General features: G+C 37.0%; 1 protein-coding gene across 2 annotated transcripts in view; it reads right to left on the bottom strand.

Moving 5' to 3' along the window:
* Positions 1 to 20368, bottom strand: part of ARHGEF28 (Rho guanine nucleotide exchange factor 28) — a 276974-nt gene that overhangs the window by 74661 nt on the left and 181945 nt on the right. For both annotated transcript variants that reach the window (XM_031446715.2, XM_064481524.1), the window contains 6 exons: positions 16450 to 16571; positions 12513 to 12793; positions 11282 to 11489; positions 8661 to 8772; positions 4698 to 4740; positions 172 to 295 (listed from right to left, as the gene is read on the bottom strand). In XM_031446715.2, coding sequence (XP_031302575.2) covers positions 172 to 295; positions 4698 to 4740; positions 8661 to 8772; positions 11282 to 11489; positions 12513 to 12793; positions 16450 to 16571 — 890 coding nt within the window. The remainder of the gene's footprint in view (positions 1 to 171; positions 296 to 4697; positions 4741 to 8660; positions 8773 to 11281; positions 11490 to 12512; positions 12794 to 16449; positions 16572 to 20368) is intronic.

The following is a 20368-nucleotide window of genomic DNA, read 5'->3' as shown; positions in this document are numbered from 1 at the left end:
TCAGTACTTCCCATGACTTGGACGATATCCCAGAAGAAATACAGAGGGTTTCAAATACATGTGCGTAAAATCTAACATAAATGACTTTAAAGGGAAAGTGGAAACTACATGGATTGCCCCGAAACTGAGCCACCTACACTTTATATGTGATGGTCATAGAACCTTAATTACCTTAGATTTATTCCGAGGGCTGGTCATCCTACTCCTGAGGAAGCTGAAAGTTCGACTCACTTTGTATTTTTCAGACTCTGATTTGGCCGGTATGATGTATTTATCCCATTCTTCCTCCTGAATTCTACAAAAAAGAATCTGTTATCATGGACTTAACAGAGCAAAAAAGCAGCAGTCATACTTACATGTGTGTGTATGTATACCAACACACAGATGTATTTTATGCATGTATTTTTACACATATTCTTTATACATACATATTTATGTGTGTATGTTTTTCAGGTTTTTATGGTTATTTTAAGATAAAGACAGAAATATATCTTCAGGATGAACAGAAGGACAGACGTATGATAAAGCAATTATCTCATAGTGTTAACAATTATAGAATCTAAGCGGTAGAAATAGGTATTCAAGTATGTAACTCTTTAGGCTTTTCTGTATACTTTAGAAGTTCTCATATTAAAATATTGGAGAAGTAAAGGAAATCTTAGACTTCCAATTTCACTCTGAAAACATGCATCTCCCTGTTTACTATGCTAATAGAATTTTTCTAGCACAAAGAAGCCAAATAACCAAGGATATAAAACTGGATTTTATTTACTTTCAGAGCAGAAATAATACTCAACAGACACACATTTCCTTTGTCAATACAGCCTGAGAAACAGACCGTCTGCCCCATGGTTCAGTCTCTCCCACTCAGTCAGGCTATTTGCAATCTGAGACTCTCCAGGTCATAAAGGAGACAAGATTGTTGAAACTCCCCCAAAATAGGAGGCAAGCTAGAGGCAATTGTAACCAATCTGTAAACACACTGAACATCATTCCTTTTCCTCTAATCCACAGGATCATTCTTTAGCCAAAAAAAAAAAAAAAAAGTAACAGCTATAAAGAAGAAAATTCCCTGGAACTTTAAAATTTTCTCTGGAACTTTCTCAGATCATCTTATATTTCTAACATTATTACAGAGAGACAGAGTCAATATACTAAAGCCCAACCTAAGTATCATGTCAAACCAGGTAATACTTCTCTAGACTATTTCCAAAATGAACATTTCATAACCAATGTCTCTCCTGCCCCCAAGCTTCTCATTTGTCAGTATTAGTGGCTAACAGATTCACCTCTCAGAAATACTTTTCAAAAGCAATATTATTGGTACGCACCAAAATGCATGTGATATATTACATTTTATGAACATGAGTTAAATGACAGCTTTCTAGGACTTCAGTTTTTCTCATCTGATCAAAGACTAACTTATTGCTAAGGCCCTTTCTCATACTTACATACAATACATACTTAGCCAGTACATATTAAACAAAACTAAATTATTGAACCTCTATATTTCATAATTGAGAGTTCAAACCTATGAATGCATTTAGAATACATAGTAAATGGCTTCAGAGCTGCCTCCTGGTCACGCAGATCTAAAGGTGTAGTCAAGACAGTGTGCATCCTGCTATCTGAATCCTGCACAGTTAGTGAAATTGGGTTTGCTTCTTAGAGAAAACAGTTGAAAAGTTAGAAAGGAAAGAAGGTAAACAAGTGAATAGGCCCTACAAGTACTGAGAGTAACACAAGGAACTCAGACCCTCTTATTTCCTTTCCAAGTCCACAGCCACCTCCTTAGATAACTCACTGGTTACTATAGCCATGAATTTCCATACCTCTTGTGTCTTAAGGATCCTACTTGCAAAACTCATGGAATGATATTCAACAGGTTCACTTTCGAAACAGGAAAAAAACCACGTTTGGGAGCTTAGAAAGAATCCTCTCTGGAACACCTTTTGTAACCCCACCGAGAGTCACCCAATGTCTAAGATAAGAACAATTTGCTGAGGAGACCTAAGTCTCAGAATTACAGAAGGTAGGATCAATGTGGATTTTGAGGTCAAGAAGGCCTCTCCCCTACTTCCCAGCAGGAACACAACTAAACCCTCTCAAACAATAGAAAATGAATTCTTGTTTACCCAACTTTACTCCCAGTTCCCCCTGCTGTAGAAGACTGCATCAAGAACAACATGACAGTTTTGATTTAAAACCTATAAATGCATCCCCATTTATCATACATCCTATAGACTTGCACAAAGTGACATAAAATCATATCAATCCTTAAATTCAAATTGATAAGAACTGAGACATGACAAAGTCAATACTGAACACTAAATATTAAAAACTCTGAACCTTTCAGCCTGGTAGACATATGACTTTCATGGACATGACTCAGATTATAAGAATGGGAAACACAGTGTAACCTCTGGGCAGATGTGCGCTAATTCCATGTTTCAAATCTAACTTAACTATGTGGTATTTACCTATGTAACAATTAGGTCCTTTAGAGAAGAACTCAGAAGGAAAAAATCCTCAACAGATTTCACAACAGAATTCAAATAGCTCTTCAATTTATAAGAATCTGGAAAAAAAATTTACCTAAATTGTTTCCACATCCCAGAACAAGAATACATAAACTCTATTATCGATTTGATGACCAATGGAATTACCCACAACAAAGGTTTACAAAAAAAGTTCCAACTATCCAAAATGAAAACAGACACAGTGAGACTTCAGCTCTGAACACTCAGATGCTCAGGGTTTTTTAAAAGTAAAAGGTAACATACGTAATAGATTTAAGATAGATGGCAGCAATAAAGTAACTGAGTCGTGCCATATAATCCTTAAGAAGTTGGTATAGATAAGGTCTGCTCCCACAGAAGTAAGCCTGCAAGGTCTGAGTGAGCCTCCCCTTTTACCTGGTTGCATTCTTTTCCGGATACTAAGGGATTAACATAAATAAGGGAATTCCAAAGAAGGCAGACCCTCAGGAAAATATCTGTAACATGACCAAAGCCAAGCATTAGGTATGGCCAGAGATCTTACCAGTGTATCCAACAAGAGACCAGGAATAGAGTAGGCGAGATAAAAGATCTACTCTACCAGATATGCCAGGGATATTACTAATAAAGTCAGATGCCTTTGGGATGTAGACCAAGACAGACCAAAGAACAGTGGGAAAAAAATACAGGAATGAAGAATATGAGAGAAGGGGATGCTCCCTATAGTTCCCATCCAAGTTAACACATTTGACAGGATAACATCTAACCAGTGATGACACTGGCTCTTCCAGTCTTCAATCCCTCTCCTAATGGAAAATACTTTTTGATTAAAAAAAAAATCTTTATGGGGGGAGGGTATAGCTCAGTGGCAGAGTGCATGCCTAGCATGCATAAGGTCCTGGGTTCAATCCCCAGTACCTTGATCAAAGATAAATAAAGCCTAATTACCTCCCCCACCAAAAAAATTTAAAAACTAAACCTAATTACCTTCCCCAAAGTAAAAAAAAAATTTTTTTTACATCTTTACAAATCATTCCATTACTTCTCCAATTATTAAAAAGATGGCCAGGAGAAAACCACTAACCAAAACGAAGACCAGGATGATGAACAAACTCCAGAATTAGTTAGTAAATTGCTTAAATAAAGCAATAAATGTAAGCTGCTTAAACCAGAGCCAGGCACATGGAAACAGCCCACGAGGGTCGGTTATCGCCGCCCCTGCTGTCGCCATCGTTACTGCCACTATGGCCTCTCCATCACCATCCTGTTCTTAAAGGGCATTCTTCGTCTTCCTCTGTTTTTAGCACTGCAAAATTTCTATTCTGGTCTCAAAAAACTAGGAATGAACCAAAGGAGATTTTTTTTTTCTTATTCATACTTTCAGTCTAAGATTTAAAGCAAAACAGTCCACTTTGATCTACACAGGAAAATGGTTCAGTTTCCGCGTTAATATCACTCAAATTAAAACCATTTTCCTCCTTTTCACATGGTCTCTTAGACCCAGACATTCATGCCACTTATGCCGTTCCTGACATAACACCAGGGCTGTTTCACAGTGTGATTCACGAGCAGTCAGTTTCTCAAGGCCTACAGAAGTCAGCAGTCCAGCCTGCTTGCTAGTCAGCTTCCCAAGATTTACTCCAAGGACAGTTTTATCTTCTAGGGGAAAGAGCAGCTTAGGCTTAAGGCTTTCAAACCTGCAAATCAACCAGAAAATGGATGATGCTCAAAGTACTTTCTGTATCATTTACTCCTTGTTTCAAACTTAGCACTTCTAAGCAATACTCCCTAAGGACGGAGAAGAGAGAGGTTTAGGCACTTACTGTAACTGCCCACCCAGGGGCCTGTTACCATAGTAAGTTTTCTCGCCAAGGCAGACAGACCGAGTAAGAACCCGGTGCCTTTCGAAAGCAAGGCTTCACACTGTTCCCCATGGTCTTGTACACTGGAAGTGTTTGGCTTTGTAAATAACCCCAAACAGACTACTCTGCCCCCAGTCCTGAGGCCTGCTCATCTAGGGACTGAAAGGAAAACTGGCAAACCTGCACCCACACAGATCACAAAGGGAGCAAAGGATTCAGACAGGCTTGTTATGCAGAAACTTCTCCCAAACTACTGAACAGGCATCAAAGATGAAGTGCAAACGCTTCCCAAGATGGATCAAGCAGCCCCTCAGGAAATGTGGAACAGTTAAAATACCTTTTTTCTCTTGGTGGCTCCGGTAAGCTGTAAGCTCTTTGCTCTAGAAGACACAGAACAATAAAATGAAAACTCAGGCAGACAAACCAGCAGTCATGTGTTAGTCTGAAGTGTACACACTCCACCATGTGTTATTATACACATACCACCACTTAGAAAATGATGAGAAAACAAGTCACGTTACATAGGAGAGCTCTGCTCCAAGATGTCTTTCTCACTTTCCCTAGTTTGAAGAGAACGGGGAAGAGGCCAAAACAGGGCCACACTTAATGACTTTATGAACTAAGTTAGCATTAGCAAGGGGCAGCAAACATTTGCAGAAGTACAGGAAATCAATTCGATCTTTTTAGATATTTCTCATCAGAGCTTCATCTCTTATTCCTAATACTTACTTCCCCAACATACAGAATCAATAAATAACTTAGCTGCTTTTTAGCAAAGCTTATAGGAGAAGTCTTGAAGGCCAGCATCAGGAAGAGTCCATTTCAATATAGCTGTAATGCCTTTACAGAGCAGCCAGTTCAGAGATGTGCTGTGTGGCTTAAGGGAAAGGGAGAGCCGCCTTTCCCACTGGACGTGGCAGGTGAGGGAGTAGAAGGGGCAGGCTCATGCGAGCAGATTAGCACCGTCTTGTCTCCCAAACTGGAGTGCTTACTACAGGGATGGAGCAGAGATACTGACGTAGACAGTGAGAGAGACTGAGAAGGGAACGGCCGCTGTGGAGCACACCATCTGCAGAGCAGGGACAGATTCTTTACTAGTACAATCCAGAAGAATAAAGAGGCAAGACTAGGTTGTAAAGGGAGGTGGGCCAGATATGTAAGGAGGAAAACTAATAAACATATATCCCCTGAAATGTGGCAATATCAGTGTCAAACCAGTAGTGTCTTGTAGGTAATAAAAAGCCTACTTTGAAGAGTTTGAAGATTTTATATTATTGCCGTTAAATATTCTGCAAATTAAGTCATGAGCAGAAATCATCATCCTCGCACATAGACTGAGGTTTCAAGAGAATAAGCCACATATTCAAAATTGTCAAGCTAATAAAGTAACAGAATAAGACTCAGGCAAGTAGACAAAGTCTCACAAGGATTCCATCCATCAGTGCACAATAATTTTCAAAAGTACATTCACTTTTCTCCTCAAATTCTTAAATACAGAGCACTTTTGTCCATCTTGGTGAGGCTGTAATTATTATTTCAACATTGAGAATATTCCTTTCCATGATATACCAAAGGGAATTATAGGATTGGATTTTCTTTTATGTACACAAGCATTAAATAATAAAGTTGCCACCACTGCACTCTTAGGTCAAAAAAAAATGGAAGAAGAAAAAAAAAGCATGAGAAATGATAGTAAGTAATCCTTTGGAAGTGACGTGGAAGAGAAAAATCACAAACAAGTATAAAAAGGACTGAAAGACAATCCTATCTTCGTTTAGCTGTGTTACAGCTTATTTCCGGGAGTTTTCCACTGGGAAAAAGGAGACTCGGACACTGTTCAAATAGAAAAAAAATTTTAGAACTATTCAGAACTCATCGAGGAAGGATTTACAACAACACAAATGTCAGTTTACCCCTGATTAAGCAGACTAAACAATGAAATATTAGGATACATTTTTGAACTAGTCAAGCTTGCACATCTGTGCTTTGATCACATGCACACAGTTAAAATTATTTCTTCTACCTTAGGAGTTAATTCTTCATAATTCTATGCTTTTGATGGACCTAAATGCTATCAATCTAAACGTTTACAACCATAGAGGAATATCATTGGAACCCTTGTACATTTAGTGTGCAGCCTCAATCTAAATTGCCTGTTTGTAACTCTTGCCTTCTGGAGAGTACCAAACTTCATTTAGTAGCCCAATTTTTCAATATGCTCTCTAAAGATAAGCTTTTATTCACAGAAAGACCAAAGGAATTGATGTCAGCTTTTTATTCTTTGCAATTCAAATGAAAAGATTTAAGGATTGTATGTAAAGCAAAAATGCCCTTCCTTATTCATTTCCCTTATAAACAATCAGTTTCCTCTCAGTTGTCTGAGATTTCAAACATCAGAACTTTTGGAATTTATAAAATCACAGATGTTACAGATATAAAAGCAAAGTCACCATTTTGCACTCTGCATAGAAGACTTAAACAGTGTTTTGCAGATATTTACAGTACAAAGTTAATTCGCATCTCTAAGACTTTAAGTGAAAAGGTATCAAAGCTGACATTAAAAGGAATTGTAAAATGGATAAACAAGATTATACTGTATAGCACAGGGAAATATACACAAAATGTTATGGTAGCTCACAGAGGAAAAAATGTGACAATGAGTGTGTATATGTCCATGTATGACTGAAAAATTGTGCTGAACACTGGAATTTGACACAACACTGTAAAATGATTATAAATCAATAAAAAATGTTAAAAAATAAAAATAATAATAATAAAAAGGAATCCCAGCCTAAACTAAGGTTGGGGAGACCTTAGATCCTAGAAAGACTCATGGCATTGAAAAAAAAATATCCAGGGCAAATTCAATCCATCTTCCATTCCTGTCTCCTCAAAGTAATTGTCCCCTTTTTAATTTCATCCTTTTCTCCATCTTCCCATTCCCAAAATCAAAACTGATGTTTATTATCGGTCTTGTTTTCTCTTCTTCCAAAAAGACTCAGAAAGAAAAAGGAAAAAAATACCTAGTGGCATTTGTTTTGTATTTTACATACCTTGTCTGCTATATTCGCTCAACAAATATTTATCGAGCATCTCCCATACATAAGTCAATGTTTCAGGATGGCAGTTCCAAGCACAAAGTTTATGCTTTCAATATTGTTCGACATAGTGTCAAAGTACAAAATAACGACAATGTAATTAAGCAAGAACAAGGAAAAAGAAGGAAAGAAAAAGGAAGGAGTAAAATAAATCCTATTTTAAATATTCTACATTGGGAAACTGAGAATACTTAAGCACAACCCTTGTTTTCTGAGTCTTCTAAGACTCTTAAGGATAATAGGCCAAAAAAAGGCATTATCTAATACACTGATAAAAGATTTATTACACTATATATTATAATTAGGTCTGTTTATTTTATTATTTTTTTTTAATGGAGGTACTGGGGATTGAACCCAGGACCTCGTGCATGCTAAGCATGTGCTCTACCACTGAGCTATACCCTCCCTCTATTTTGCTATATATTATAGATTGACATTAATACTTTCAAACATATCTTTAAATGTAAATATATGCAGAAAGCATCAAATAATTACATTTCAAAATAAAGTTGAAAATCGAGTAGTGGCTGAAAGGGGCTACAAGGGCAGCTTCGAGTTGCCCATAATTGTTCCATTTAATGATTTGAACTCACTTTTGAAAATTCATCAAGCTATATGATTATAATGTGCATGCTGTTCTGTAGGTACACTATATTTCAATTTACACTTCATTGTATGAAAGTTATATTTCTGACTGCTTACATCGGCTACAAAAAACATTGGGATATATTTACTTGTGCTTCAAGTATGTTCTGTTATTTCAACTTTCTAAAGTCCCTGGCTAAACAAAGAACTGAAAAAAATCCATTTTGCAATGCTTTGCCTCTGATGGGTTGGATCATTTCAGCAATTTATATGTAGGACAAAAGTAACTTTTATAATTTACTTAAATAAAATTCCCTAAAGCCTTCACAATTATGAACCTAGAATAAATTCTGGTTTATACTGTCCTTGAGGAAAACATTTTATTCAAAGAACAAGGCAACAGAGGTGTGTAAATATTTATAATTTCATCAAAATCAAATTTATACCTTGTCTTATACTTATACCCAATGAGAAAAGGATTTTGCTGAGCTTGGAAACATCAATTATTAAATGAAAGTTCTTGCCGGCTGCTCTTATATACTTTATGCACTTTTACTAACTGAAAATCTGCTCTGGGAGAAAAATGTTTTCACAGCCAAGTGATAAATAATGCTTACCTTCAGCTGAACTGCACACTGTAAAATCACGCATCAGTCGAGTTTTTCCTAAAGAAATTTTGGGTGATGAGCAGGAATAAGAACGTGAGCGAACTCCAGAAAGCAATGATTCCTAAAAGAAATCATAACAAAGTTTTAAAAAACTCTGTAGAAGACTTGAAAGCATGTGTTAACAGTGCATGTTACTAAATCAGGAGCTTTGAAAAAAGACTCAACCTAAACATTTCTGATGTAATCTTTTTAAATGTATTTTAATATATTTTTCTTCCTTTTATTTCTCTATGACTCCTGATATGATCTTATTAATAATCTGTTTCTGTTTGCTTATCAGAACTTAAAAAATTTTACTGTCTTTTTAATGCTTTAGTAAACTTGAGCTTTTGGGAATAGTTCCTATATATACTTTAGAACACAATTATGACATTCCAACCAAGTTGGATAAAACTGAAAAATTAAGTCACATTTTTTTCTCTTCATATTCAGCGAATTTAACTTTTTTCTTTATCTGAGTTGTCATTTATTTCTGTTATTTTATACTGTAGCATTTAAGCAAAATTATATTAACTTAGATCTTGATACATAACAATGATTAGAAGGTAGAGGAATAGCCACTTAAAATTGTAAGTTTTTTAAACTTCCTAACAGCTATTTAAGTTTGTAATGTTAGCTGCAGCCTCCAGGAAAAAAAATGCATCTGCTCATTATAGAAATCCTTCTAGTCTGCGCTCATCTTTTAACAGATCTTATATCCAGCACTTCCTGGGTTGATGTTTGAATTATCACTGATTTATATATGTTTAATTTTATTCCTTTTAAATGACCTGCTATTTTGTTTCTGTTTCCCAACTACCAATTACTTCTATTTTATCATATCGGCAACATACTGGAAAATGCAAGATAATTAAAACATGCTTTTTAAACGTGTTCCAGAAAATTTAAATGAATACACAATAGAATGTCATTAAAGCCATTTATGGCACCCAAATCCCATCTAATAGGGGCCTAGTAGCCTTAGGATTGAACCCCCCGCAATCCATTTTTAGGAGACCGCTTACAGTTAGAGGTAAACGGAAGCAGTGCAAAGTCTGTTACTAAAATCAAGCCATCAGCAACTGTGCATCACAAGCACTGATCTCTTTTGTTCTGAAGTAAAAGCACGCGGTTGCCCTAGGCTCATGGTTTAATTAAAGAGCCTGGAGGTGAGCTGAAAACAGAAGCCTGACCCTTCTTCAAAGGGTCTTGGGCCATGGCTCCCTGACTATCTCACTGGGAAAGACCCAGTGGGCCTGGAGGTCAGAAAGGCCAACGCTAGTTGTCCTTGAACCCTAATAGCTCTACCCAAATGCCATCCTCTACGTTTGAGTTATGCATGGTAATCATTTTTCCTAACAATGGGACTTTGAAAATTACCCAGAATTCTTTAGCAAAAAGTTACACAGAGTCATTGCAGAGGCAAGGCGAGACATATTTTATTCGACAGATTCTTCTTGAAAGTCAACAACATGGAACTGTTTCAAAAAGAATTACTTGTCATTCCAAGTAATGATGAGTCGTTCACAGTTCCATTTAAAATGCAAAACCAAGAAGTATCTACATTAACAACCACACCCATCTCTTACTACCCAGAAATACCACATGACCTTTAAGCTCAGAAGATTATGACAGCCCTACAGGCCTCTGAGCTGAGAGAAGAGGGTTCAGGATTTGGGATCAAAAGACCTACAGTTGAGTTCTGACTCTATCACCAGGTTTGGGCAACCTAAACAAGACATCCAATCTCTCCAGAACCTCAACTGCTCAAAAATTAGAAGTACTACTTTTGTCTTAAGTGAGTTATAATTATACATTCTGTACATACACAAAGCATGTTTTGTATATTGTAGAGCACACTGCTAACAAAGTATTACAAAGTATAAGCCCCGTATGTCGGTGTTAAGAGACTTTGGGGCACAGCACACATTGTTTTACAGTAGTAAACTCAATCTAAAAAGAAAACCACTGGACAATAGAAATCAAAAAGAAAACATAGGTCTACATAGGAAATGCCTTTCTCCTCAAAACTGGAAGAGTTTAACCTTTTAAAAAATCACAGCAAAATGCGAAATGCCAATGACAGAAAAGCTGTCTCCTATGGAAAAACTGACAAAGTCTAGGCATTCCAGAAGAGTTCCTGCAACCAGGAATGCTCAACAAACACCACCTCTGCCTTAACCATCTTACTCACCTCTTCACCTGGGTCAAGCAGAATTTTATGGGAGCAAAACAAGTTTGATCACTTAAACTCACTTCATGCTCCCAGTTTTCCTCCCACTGCTTACGGGATGAAGGCAGAAATCCCAGTATGAATTGGTAAAATTTTCCAAGTATGTGAAAGATTGCTTGTCCAGATGGTGATTAACAAAAATGAATTAGCCACTGTAAATGAATCAGTTGTAAGGACCCTACAACTTAACGTGGGAGAGATTAAAAGGACAGACTCAGGAAGCTCATGGGTCTCCGAAAAAAAAAAAAAAGAAGTTTACACATGTGACTATAACCTAATATGTCTTTCAGAGATGGGTAGATTTAGACAACTTATTTTCCATGGTTACAATAAACCAAAATAATACCACCAAGAATACCTTCAGCTGTGGGTTACTTGATAAAGAAAGTGATTCAGTCCTGGAGATATTAAAATCTGCTTCAGGGTTGGTCTCAAAGGAGTCCAGCTCGTCCCCACTAGGAAGGCCAGTTCTCGAGGAGCTCTGAGACACTGGAGTGAAACAACGGTGTGGCTGCTCCGATTGCCCTTCGCCCTCACTGTCGGCATCCAGGGCGTCAAGGCTGGAACTGAAGCACAAAGCCAACAAGCAACTGAAGAGTCAAGTGAGACAGTGTCACGGGTTTCTATGCCTCCCACTGGGGTCCGCTGCAATGGGTACCTATTCAATTTCTAGCAAAATTTTTATTTAAGTGGTTTTTGTTTTGTTCCTCTCCTCCAAATAGCCCAAATCTTTAAACAAGATTTAATGTTCCCCCAAATGAACACTCCTACCTAGCGGAAGCCACTTCAAATGCTCTAAGAAACAAAAGCTGGTTCGAGTTAGCACTGTCCTTACTATGTCTGTCTTGTACATGTTATTATTACAAAAGCCAAATAGTTACCCTTCAGATATTAAAAACGTGGACAAAACAGAGCTACTGGGCTATTTGGCAGCACGGGGCGCGGGTGGGGGGCGCCTGGGGCGGTCTGCACGTGAAAGTTACAGCTCGGCTTTCCCTCCGTTGGCCCCGAAAGCTCATGAGGGCAGAGGCACACGTAAGGAGACAAGGGAGACGTCTGAAGATCTCATCCCAGAGCTGGTGTCAAGGAACAGGTCGCACATGAGTCAGGTGAGGTTCCAAACATGTCAGATTAAGTTATCATGTTTAGAGAGTTACACGTATAAACAGTCATGTATACATCTTCTTTCACACAGAAGTAAAACTGGTGGGTCATAACATATATGCATATCCAACTTTGCAAGAAAATGCCAAATTATTTTCCAAAGTCATTATACAATTTTCACTCCTATCAACTGTACATAGGAGTTTTCATCATAGGCATTTTCACCAAATGTGGTATTGTTAATCTTTAAAACGTCTTCCTGTCTATTAAGTGTAAAGTGGGATCTCATTGTGGTTTTCCTCTCTTATTTTTTTGTCTATTTTCTTATGGATCTTACTTTCAAGCCAAGGAATTTAAGAACCTAAAATTTTGAGGTAGAGATAAAAAAGGTGGGGATGATAAAAATAAGAAAATAGAAATTTTCTAAGTCTAGCTGTAAGTTTCCTGGATTTACTACATTTTTCCTCCAGAATGTGGTACCTTACCTTCTTTTCTTTAGATGACTTTGTTCCTTTTCAAATCCATGAAGACCAAAAGAAAGATTCAAATTGGAAGCATATGAGCTTGATGATGAGATGAAAGACGGTTGGGCTTCGGTGTATGAGGTCACTCCCTTGTTCTCCTTTGGTGGGGACACGCCAGGGCTGGTTTGGGTAGGAGGGATGAGCTTGCTGCTCTGAGGCCCCCGAGTAGAACCCATGGATTCAGGGCAAGCGTCTGTAGTGACTCCCTCTATATTAATATAGTTAATGTCCAGATCACCAACCTGGAATTTGAAAGAAAAACATCCCAGCAAAAGCAGGAAAGATTGCTTTAGCTAAGAATAAAGTTTTCACAATTTAGAAACCTCAGAACTTATTTATCTCTTATGCTCTGTTTGTTCTTATTTTTGTTTTGTTTTATGTAAGTAGAGAATTCTTACATGATGTATTTTTGTTCACTGGGCTGCTATCCCATAAGTCACAAAAGAAAAGAAGATCAACTGAGTGGTTTGTAAACTTTATTACAAAACCAGAAACTGACTATGCTTTTAACATTTTATCAACCACTGGCTCAAAATGAGGGGAAATGTTTTAAATACTTGAGAAAAAAACTAAAGAGTAGGCAGCTTAACTTATAGTTTATAGGAATCTGGGTAACCAAGTTAGTAGTGGTCACAGAAATCTGAGTCTCCCAAACAAAAATAAGACCAAATAAAACTATGTAAGATGTAAGGATTCAGCATAACAAGAAGACAGAAAATACCCCAAACTTTAAATTACCTGTAAGTAATAAAAACCAAATCTCAGCAAGCAACCTGTCATGCTCTTGCCATAAGCCTTTGCAGAGAGTAAGGGAAGCCTATAAAAACCTGCACATTAGAGAAAAAGGAACTAGTGGAAGGTCGAGACTGATCTAAAATCACCATCCAAAAGAGAAAGTCCAGCCTACACTGGATGGTGTGGGGAAAAAAGTCCCCGCTGATTAAAGTACTTGCTCTAAGGAAGGGGCTTAAAAGTACTGGTGATCTGAGGTGGTAGTCATCGAAAGTATCACATCTAGGGGGAGAAGACAGTAAACACAAAAAAAGTAACCCCATTTAGAAGTAAGACAGTGAAGGGGAAAAGAAGCAAAGGGGGAAATATAGGGCCCTAAATCACTCACCATCATAACAATAATTGACTAAGGCAAAAACAACCAAGGAATGGTATGGATGAGAGTCAAATGAGGAATAGGATTTGTAGAGATCCAAACTGTCTCCCCACAAGACACTCAATAATTTAAAAAGAAAAAAAAAAAGTAATTTTACTGAAAAGAAGCTTGGTAGATCAAAGATAGTACCAGTAATGGGACAAATTATTTTCACATGCCTCCTGATACAATGCACTGAGAAGAACACAACATCACTTCTGTAATATTCCTGCCAACCTGAAGTAACCTGAATCTAATCATGAGGAAATATAAGGCAAACCAAAATTAAAGGGCATTATAGCAAAATATAAACAAAGAAACAATAACTTGGGCTGTATTCTTCAAAATTATCAATGTCATAAAAGACAAGACTAAGGAACTGTCCCAGATTAAAAGGGACTAAAGAGACACAACAACTAAATACAAGACAGGTTATTGAATTTTCTTTTGCAACAAAGTACATTATTGAGACAATTGGCTAAAATTGAATAAGGTCTGAAGACAGCTAACAGTACTGTGTCAATGATGATTTCCTGATTTTGATAACTATATGTGCCCATGTAGAATACTCATGCCTTTAGGAAAATACACCATTAAAGACTGAGGGGTAAAGGGGCATCACATTCTCAGTTTACTCTCAAATGGTTAATATATATATACATACCTTAAGTATCTGCATGCACACACACAAACACATACTCAGAATAATAAAGAAAAATATGGTAAAATTTGCAGATTTTTTATAAAGAGTATACAGAGATTCTTTGTACCAAATTATGTAGGCTTGAAATGATGACCAAGTAAAAACTGTTTCAAAGTAGTTTGTAGAACAGAGTAATTTTCAAAGTAGTTTTTATCATGTAAGTTTCCTCATCAGGTTGGTTTACAACCTTGAAATTCATAGGAAACAGCACCGTAAACAAGGTAGCAATCTTTTTAGGTTCCTGTGCCAGGTTGAAGGAGATGAAGAAAATTAGATAAGATTCTTCCCAGATATTGCTAGCAATTATTTTAAATATGCAGAATTTGGACTCCTATTGTTGTCCTTGCTAGTCAAATGGACATGGGAACAATAAAAGAAATGATGTAACTACACTACCCTGATATAGTGAACTGTGTGATTTGCATTCAGATTTTTAGTTTTGTTTTCAGTGCACACATTCAGCAATCCTCCGCTTCACTTCAGTGTATCAATCAGGTTGTTTGAGCTCTCTTTAAATGTATGCTTCACATTATTAAAGCAATACTTCTCTCACTCAAAATACTTCCAAACAGAAATTACATACAAACCTCATCTTTGGTTTGGGAAGTTTTGCATTTCTAATGTATCTTAGAACCCATAAAGATACAGTTTGCCCCCACATAATGTCTGAGGAATGTACAATTCTAGCTACTTGAGGTAAAGAGAAATACTGTAGTATTCACTAAAGGCTCAGAGGAAAAAAAAAAAAAAAAAAGGACACTAACGTACTTCATTTAAATGTTGAGAAAATATGCGAACAGAATAAAACCATTAAAATCAAAATGTAGCTAGAGCACAGTAAGTCCAACTACCTTGTATTTTCAAAGAATTGTCCCCAGAATGCCCACTTTGTCCTAAATTCTGTGTCTCATCCTAGATTTCTATAACTATGGCTGACATTCTGCTTCTTTACATACACACATACATACACACACACACAAACAAAAAACTTTAATAGTTATTTACAGCTGATGTCCATTCTGATTTATTGATTCTTCTGTCATTTTGATTATCATTCCAATCTATGCCATTTATACTATGTTTCATTAAACGTAAAACATTAAAGTAACAATGCTTCGTAAGTCAAAGAAAAAAGCAGACATTAGACCAATGGGCTGAAATTGAGATCTACTAGACAAGAAAAAAAATTCGTATCAGAGAAAACATCTATAACTAATAGGGTACAACATATGCATACTAACAATAACAATGTAAAAAGTAAAATAGATTATTGCTGTGTGAGCACATATACAGTGCATCTCATGTGGGGATCAGGTTTTAAACCGAGGGGATAAGGCAGAAACTGTGTGTTGTCTAAATTACTCTTGAAAATCCTTTAAATTTCCCATAAATTAGGGCATGCAGAAATTTTCACATCTATAACTATCTTTTAACTTTTATAAATATTAAAATTTGAGGATCACCAAACTAGAGAAAAGAACAAAGAATAAATCTCTATGAGATGCACATTCAAACCATCTCCTTATGAGATTTAACTCACAAATCTCTATCAGGAAGGGTGAATAACTGAAGGGTTCCAGCTTCTCTGCAACATGACACCATTCTGTTTTAATATTAACGCTCTATGACCTAAGTAAACATTAATAGGTGTGTTGTGAGGATTAAGCAAGGATTAATTTATCCAACAGTATCATATGGGGCTGGCATCAAGCTCTTGTGCATTAGTGTTTGCTGGAATTGAATACAACTATTGCTTAATTAGGTCATATACACACACTTCTTGGAAAAACTGTAGAGAAGAAACTGACCTCCCAAATGTCATCACCTATCTTGGCCCCAAGGATGAGCTTCTTGGTAGGGGGTAAGGTGTGCTGTGTTCTGAAGGAAGGACCTACGGTAAATGCTTTTATGATGAGACTCCACAGCAACAAAGCCTGGGCTGCTCTTAAGCTAAAATTTTCAGAGGAATACAACAATGCTGAATATATTTCTCACATGCTTAGGTTTTAAAAAGACATATCTGCCTAGTAACATCAGTCATACCTTACCTGATCTATCACCATGCAGTTAGCATAGACTTCATCTCCACCATTAAGCATGTCAGAAAGCCGGCCAGCAGCAAGGAACACTGGGGGATGCCTGGATCTTTTGAGGACATCACAGGAACAATCTAGAATAAAAATGAAAACAGGACAAATAAAGTAGAAGGAATTTATTTTACAGTCAAGCTTTACCTTCTTAACCAAATCACAGGGAAAAAAAAAAAAAACAAGATTGCATTTTAAGATGGCATTTTTGCTGTCTTCCCATATTAAGATCTACAATGCAAGTATTTTCTCTTCTACATCCAAACTGTCTCAGTTATCTAAAACTGTCATAAAGAATGAGATTTGCAAATGTTAACCATTATACATAAAAATAGATAAAAACAGATTTCTTCTGTATAGCACAGGGAACTATACTCAATATCTTGTAACAACCTTTAATCAAAAGAATATGAAAAAGAATATACGTATATATATGCATGACTGACACATTGTGATGTACACCAGAAATCGACACATTGTAACTGACTATATTTCAATTTAAAAAGTGAACAGCTCTAGATTTTAAAAAGTGTGCCTATTTCAAGCACTATATTTCCAATCATGACAGATTTTCATAAAAATCAACCAGGCTTTTATCCTTCAACTTCTAATACTAAACTAAAATTCATTTTGCCCAATAACTTGGATGCATTAGTGATTATACTGCGACGCTCAGATTTCACAGACGTGTTCGGGCTCCAGACCCTCTACTAAAGGACCCAAGACAGGACACAGCCCAGCGGTTCTGGCTCTGATCGCCTGCTGAATATGCATCATCTCATACAGACAGAGTTTTGCTTCTGTTTTAATTACAGAAATGATTTTGCTTGCTTCCCACGTTCTCAGCTTTGCTCCAAAAAAGACAAAGCTGCTCAAAGTTGAGTCCCAGAGAGTTATGTTATTGTATTTGTAGGGAACATGAAGTTGAAGGTAATAAACAGAGTCGAGCCAAGATGCCTCATTTCTTGTGACTTGGGCTAAAGTACTGGATCTCCAAATAGCTTTACAGAGTTTCCTCATCTGTAAAAGCATTTAATTATTATGCTTTCTTCCAAGTGCAGTTATAAGGATTAAACGAGTTGAAACATGCAAAGCACTTAACACATGCCTGGCAATTGCTCAATAAATATTGCCACTAGTATATTTTATATTTTGTTATATAGTAAAAGTGATTTTTACCAGGTTCAATGTGAGGTTCCAGATTATTAATACTAATCAGGGTGGGTTACACTAATAATAGATTCTAAATGTCTATAAATGACTTTAATAGGGTAGATTCAAAATTACACCCACAGCAAATGTCACCCTCACCAACATTCCAGTAAGCTTTCTTGAGCAGGTACAAAAGGGACAGTGCTGTCTCTATTCTACCAGAAATGGAGCTAATCCTGCCACCTGTCTTAGTTCTGTCACAGCATAAAATTCAGGTCAGCCCATGGGAGTGAGTCAATTCATAAAAGTTATGCTAATGTACAAGGAGTAAAATGCTATATATATTCTTCCATGGAAAGTCCTGGATGACATTATAAAATTTACGTACATATATGTATGAATTGTATGAGCCAGATGGCCCTGGCTTGAGATTCTACATCAGAATATACCTCTTCCCCACAGAACACTGAAGTGACATTTTATTAAGCTTCCTGAGGAAATACACAATATAAAGAAAACCATGTTTATATCTATAGTATCTTGTTTTATCACTTTATTTAAATAACTAGCAATATACCATACAAAGCCCATAAATACTTCATAAGTGTAATTTTTATGATCAATTACTATGCATTTTCATTCTAACTGAAAAAAAATAAATGCATGTTCTCAAGGTTATAAATCAAGAATCTGACAAAACACTTTCAATGTGGTCTGAAGAAAATGCTTGCTCATTTATCATCTTATAGAACGTTTGAAAAACAATCATAAGTAACTCAACATGGCCCTCTGAACTGCAGTTAATCCACCTTCAACTACTAACACTAAACTAAAATTCATTTCACTCAATAGCTTGGACACATTCGTGATTATACCATGATGCTCAGATTCCATTGCTCTACAATGTCATAAGTCCACAGACTATAAAACACCTGGCTTTTCTGCCATCACACTTGGAAGGCTAGTCTTGGCCCTCTTTAACCATTTTGATCATGGCTAAATTAAGACTTCATTGATAACAGACTATCTTAAGAACTAACAAGACATTCAACAAAACAACTGCAAACAATTGATGAATTTCATTTTAAAAACATAAAACCAAATGAAATATTTCCCCATGTTGTCTGGTGCCAGTGAATGCATTGCCCAGTCACCCAACATCTGCATTCTTAAATTCCAAGAGAGTGAGCTCTGTGTTCCAAACTCTGACCCTTGCATCTCAAGGATGAGCAGAACCAGAAACTACTCCTGTTTCCACATTCACAGATCAAAGTCACTTGGATTCAACTTTTCTTCGGCAAACAAGTCTATCTGGCCCAAGACAGCAGGTCAGAATCTATAAGGAGACCACATTCAAGCAGGAAAATAAACTGAAACATGGCAGAGTTCCTTGGACCAAGCTGGGGTCTAGTTTGTTTTCTGCCTGATTAATCTGATCGGTGTTCTAGAAAATAATGAGATTTGTTGACACAGATCTGTCATCTCTTATGTGCAACTGTGAAATCTAGAAATCTCTGAAAATCAAACTTTTTTCTTAAGTTTGGTTCAAAAACCTATTTGGTGGATTGACCTGAACCCACATGAGGCCATACAGAGTTTCTACACCACTTGGTGTGAGTGTTCATATGTTTTGCTGCAGAAATATTATTGTGCTTGATGCCAGCACTGCCCCAGTGTTTCCTACGTGGGTCACATCATAGATAATAAGCACTATGTCAATAAGACCTGAAAAATCCTGAATTCCAGAACAAATCTGGTCCCAAGAATTTCAAAGAAGAGACTGCAGATTTCTGCAAAATTAACCATAGCAGATATTAGACCAATATTTCCCACGATTTTGTCATTCCTCTAGCAAGCTCACATTTTTGCCACAGCTACGTATCACCTGTATTATTACTTTCTCTAGTACTTGTTTTTTGATTGACTCACCATTTTCCTTTAAATGAAACTGGTTTTCATAGAAATACCTTCTCCTCACTGTAAACAGAAAGCCAGTAGTCCCTGTCAAAAGTAGGAGGGAATTATACATCCTAAAACAAGGAAAACAAACAATGAAACTACATTCTGACTAAATACAGTTGTCTATCAAAGCTGAGAGTCCACAGGGCCTGCTCTCTGTCATAAAGGGGGACTCTGAAGGATGTGAGAGATGTTAAAGATACAATGGTGCCAACCAACTTCCTCCTTGAATCAGAAGATCAAAAGAAAATGGAAAAGGAAATACCTGCCCCACTGTGTGAGCCAGTGGCTTCTAGTGTTAGGTTGGGACACCATCCCCAAGATCATCCGCAGAATTTACCCTACGCTTTGGACTGCCTAGACCATGCCCTCATCCTGTCAGTAATGACAGTAAGTCTTGCTGGGGAGGACATGACTGTACAAAGTCTTTAGAGAGCAGTGGGAAAGGAAAATCTGCCTCCTCTCTGGATCTGTCATCCATAACCTGCCATGTAGATTTTCTGGGTCACTCACTGCAACTGTTTATAAAACTAGCCCCAAAGCCCTTGCAGTATAACTGTCTGGAGCATCCATAGTGTCCAGGTGCCAATAAGTATTGAAAGATAATAGGATCTAGAAGTGAACACGGATGCACAAACCAAAAGATGACATAGACTCACAAGACCTCCACTCTTTTATTAACTTCAACACTAGACACTGCAAAAAAGGAGGGGGGGGGGGGTTCAAACCAGCAGAATAAGATTTATCGTGGAAAGAAAATAAGTCTTAA

This window comes from Camelus dromedarius, chromosome 3 (assembly GCF_036321535.1).
Source record: "Camelus dromedarius isolate mCamDro1 chromosome 3, mCamDro1.pat, whole genome shotgun sequence".
NCBI lineage: Eukaryota > Metazoa > Chordata > Mammalia > Artiodactyla > Camelidae > Camelus > Camelus dromedarius.
Note: the sequence above shows the minus strand (reverse complement) of the source record. Positions and strands in the feature narration are given on the sequence as shown.